Source organism: Nicotiana tabacum, chromosome 4 (genome assembly GCF_000715075.1).
Source record: "Nicotiana tabacum cultivar K326 chromosome 4, ASM71507v2, whole genome shotgun sequence".
NCBI classification, from domain to species: domain Eukaryota; kingdom Viridiplantae; phylum Streptophyta; class Magnoliopsida; order Solanales; family Solanaceae; genus Nicotiana; species Nicotiana tabacum.
Window position 1 is genome coordinate 74908179 of NC_134083.1, and position 3848 is coordinate 74912026.

General features: G+C 41.1%; 1 protein-coding gene across 1 annotated transcript; it reads right to left on the reverse strand.

The window, feature by feature from the left end:
- Positions 1–1884: 1884 nt before the first annotated feature.
- LOC142179985 (uncharacterized) lies at positions 1885–3460 on the reverse strand. The gene is made up of 3 exons (XM_075250901.1): positions 3344–3460; positions 2518–3234; positions 1885–2460 (listed from the first exon to the last, which is right to left on the reverse strand). The coding sequence occupies exons 1-3, from the start codon at positions 3458–3460 to the stop codon at positions 1885–1887; spliced, it is 1410 nt and encodes a 469-aa protein (XP_075107002.1).
- Between the last annotated feature and the right edge of the window lie 388 nt (positions 3461–3848).

Here is a 3848-nt window from a genome sequence, read left to right on the forward strand (position 1 = left end):
GGACTTGTGACAAATATATGCTGAATGGATTCTTCTTGGGGCTGCTGACAACACCAACACCTAGACATCACCATTTTCCCTTGCCTCCTCCACATGTCATCGGTGGCTATTTTCTGCCTCCACAATCTCCACAAGAAGAAGGATATCTTGAATGGCAAACCTTTAATCCACATTAACTTGAATTCCTGATTAGGATCTGCCCTATGCCTTAATATTTGCCAAGCACTGCTAACACTGAACTTGCCTGAAGGAGTTGGCATCCAGTATGGCTTATCCCAATATCCCTCACTGCCTTCATAGTGCACATTTAGCCTTATATGTTCTGCAATTTCCTCATTGAAAGTTTGATCTAGCACCTGATCATCCCATGTTTCCCCTTGCCGCTGTTCTGCCACCTCCTGAAGACCTTCATTGATTGGAAAGTCTTCAAGTAATACATGATAAAGTGCACCCAATGCAGTCCAATTTTCATGCCAAATATTAGTTGTTCCACTCTTCAATTCCCATACGATCTCATGTTCTACTTCTTCCCTAGCATTCAACATTTGTCTCCAAACATGAGACCCTCCCCTAAAACTCACCACAATTGGTGGATCCTTCTTGCAATACTTATTCCACATGAAATTAGACCACAAAGATTTTGTGGTCCTAAACCTCCACCATAGTTTAGCAAACAGTGTCCTTGAGACATCATTTAAGGACCTAAAACCTAGCCCCCCCTTCCTCTTTAGGAAGGCAAAGATTTTGCCATGAAGCCCAGTGTCAGCTTCTCCCTTCTTCCTTTGTGCTATAAAAGAACCTAGCAAAAGTCTTATGTAGGTGCCCCAGGATGCTGTTTGGTGGATCAAGGACTGATAACATGTGAACTGGCATACTTTGCAACACACTAGAGATGAGTGTTGCCTTTCCTCCAAAAGACAGCAGTTTTCCTTTCCATGAATGCAATTTAGCCTTCACCTTCTTGATAAGATCCTCATAATAGTCCTTCTTCCTTCTAGTGTAAAAAATAGGACACCCTACATATGTGAAGGGGAATTTACCTCTTGCAAATCCTGTAATAGCTCCAACTGCCTGAAACAATCCATTAGCGACCTTTGAATATATGTAGTATGAACTCTTATCTTTGTTGATCATCTGACCTGATATCTTCTCATGGTTCCCCAACACTGCCATAATCTTGCTCAAAGAGGGAAGATGAGCAGATGCAAATATTATCGTATCATCAGCATACGCCAAGTGGTTTAAAGAATCAGACCACTTAGGCATTCCAAATCCCACAAATGACTTGTCTTCAAAAAGCTTATTCAAATACCTAGAAAGTACCTCAGCTGACAGGATGAACAATGTTGGAGACAGGGGATCCCTTTGTTTCACAACCCTTGTCGACTTAAAGAACCCTGAGGACTGCCCATTCATCAATACTGAATACCAGTTATTTGACATCAAGTTCCACACCATGTTGATGAAGTGTTCAGAAAATCCCATCTTCCTTAGCACATGAAATAAGTACTTCCATGAGACCCTATCATAGGCCTTAGCCATATCAAGCTTGATCACCACATTAGCTGGCTTTTCCCTTAACCTTATGTTAGTGACAATTTCTTGAGTCAATAAGATGTTCTCAAATATACTCCTACCCTTTACAAATCCGGCTTGATTAAGAGCTATTAGAGATGGCAAAAAACTCTCCAATCTGTCATGTAACACCCTAGACAAAACCTTGTTAATGAAGTTGCTCAAACTAATAGGTCTTAAGTCAGAGAAGGTCTCAACTCTAGGTTTCTTGGGCAGCAACACTAGATTGGTGTGAGTGATGGATTTAGGCAATGCAGCTCCTCCATAGAAGTGTAGCACCATGTTGTGTATATCAACACCAATAACATCCTAGCATGTTTGATAAAACAAGCCAGTGAATCCATCAGGGCCACTAGCACTCTCCCCACTAAGCTCAAAAACTGCTGCCCTTACTTCTTCAATTGTTGGCAATCTGCTAAGTTCCAAATTCTGATCCATAGTGACCATTGAAGGTACATTATTGAGCAAGGGAAATTCAGAAGCATCACCTTCATTTGTGAACTGTTTTTGATAGAAGTCCACTGCAGCTGTAGCCAATTGCTCCTGGTCTTCAATCCATACCCCACTGCCACTTTTGATCCTCTTCAGTTGCAATTTCTTTCTTTTGCCATTGACATGGTTGTGAAAGAAACTTGTATTCCTATCTCCTTCAGCAAACCAAGTCATCCCAGCTTTTTGCTTCCAATACTGCTCCTCAATATTCAAGTATTTCTTTAATTCAGATTGAGCCTTTTGAAGCACAATCCTATTCTCAGTTGTAGGCTCTTCTTCAAACAACATCTCCTTCACCCTAACAATGTCCTCCAAAATAGTCAATTTCTTGAAGATATCACCAAATGTTTCCCTATTCCATTTTGAGAGTGCTGCCTTCACCCTCTTGATATTCTACTTGAACATCAAAAACTGATCCCCTATGAAATCCGCTTCCCAATTCTGCCTCACCACATCCATAAATATAGCATGCTTTGTCCAAAAGTTCAAGAATCTGAAAGGCTTGACAAAATTGGTTGTCTGCACCCCATATGTCATTAGCAATGGCGCATGATCTGATCCAGTTCTGATTAGATGCTTAACTTCAATAGTTGGCAACATGTTCTGAAATGGCAAATTCAAAAAAATCCTATCCAATCTCTTGAATATACACTCAGCATTGGATCTCCCATTCCACCATGTGAATGGACTTCCTTTGTACCCTTGCTCAAACAAACCACAAGAGTTTACACAAAATACAAAATCCTCATATTCAGGAGGGTGTACTGAAAGTCCCCCTATTTTCTCATCTTCATGAAGTATCACATTGAAATCCCCTCCTACCAACCATGGTAATTCCATATCACTTGCTAAATAATACAAGTGATCCCATAAATCCAACCTCTCTATTGCTGAACATTTTGCATAAACAAATGTCATCATCATGTGCTGCCCCAGGTCATGGTGAAACACTCTCATAGTCACATGTTGCTCAGTATCCTCCACTAATTCCCATTCCACCACTGCATCGAAGAACAACCATATTTGCCCATTAATATTTGTATAAGTAGTCTCCATATTCAACCTCCTTTTATATCTATCAATGAGTCCCTTCTTTTGAAAAGGCTCCATCAATGCAACTACACAAAAATTATGCTCCCTATTCATATTGATCACCCTAGGAAAGGCCTGTTGTGTATTCACAGACCTTATGTTCCATATTAATGTTTTGATTATCATCTAGATAGAGAAGCTGCCCTCCTGGGCATTATTCTTGAAGGTTGTGGTGGATCTTTACTCTGATTCTTCTTAGTTTTTTACCTCCTTTAGCACTAATTGTGGGTGATAAATCCCCTTCCCTAGCCACTTGTTTGAAGTTTTCGGCAGTTGATTCATCATCTCCTTCATCCTCCATTGGATTTTGTCTCAATAAGTTTTCATCAATTGGTGTCACATTGTGTGTAACTAAATCATATAAATATTGTAGAGGAGTCTTAGTTAGAACATTAAGATGTAGTTTGCATGGTTTGATCAGTGCCAGATTCCATAGGCACTTCCTCTATTTCCCCGGATGCTCTTGGAACAATTGCCCGCTCATCAACCTGTTCATACTCCTTGAATTGTAGCTCATGGACATACGCCGGAACACCATCTACATAGGTCAGAATCTCTCCAGTGGCTCTAAGGTTGGGGTTTACTGTAGCTGCCTCATCAGGTGAACCTGGCTTTAGGCCTGGCGTCGCCCGCCTATCGCCCGGTGAGCCTGGCTTTAGGTCTGGCGTTGCCAGCCTATCGCCAGGTGA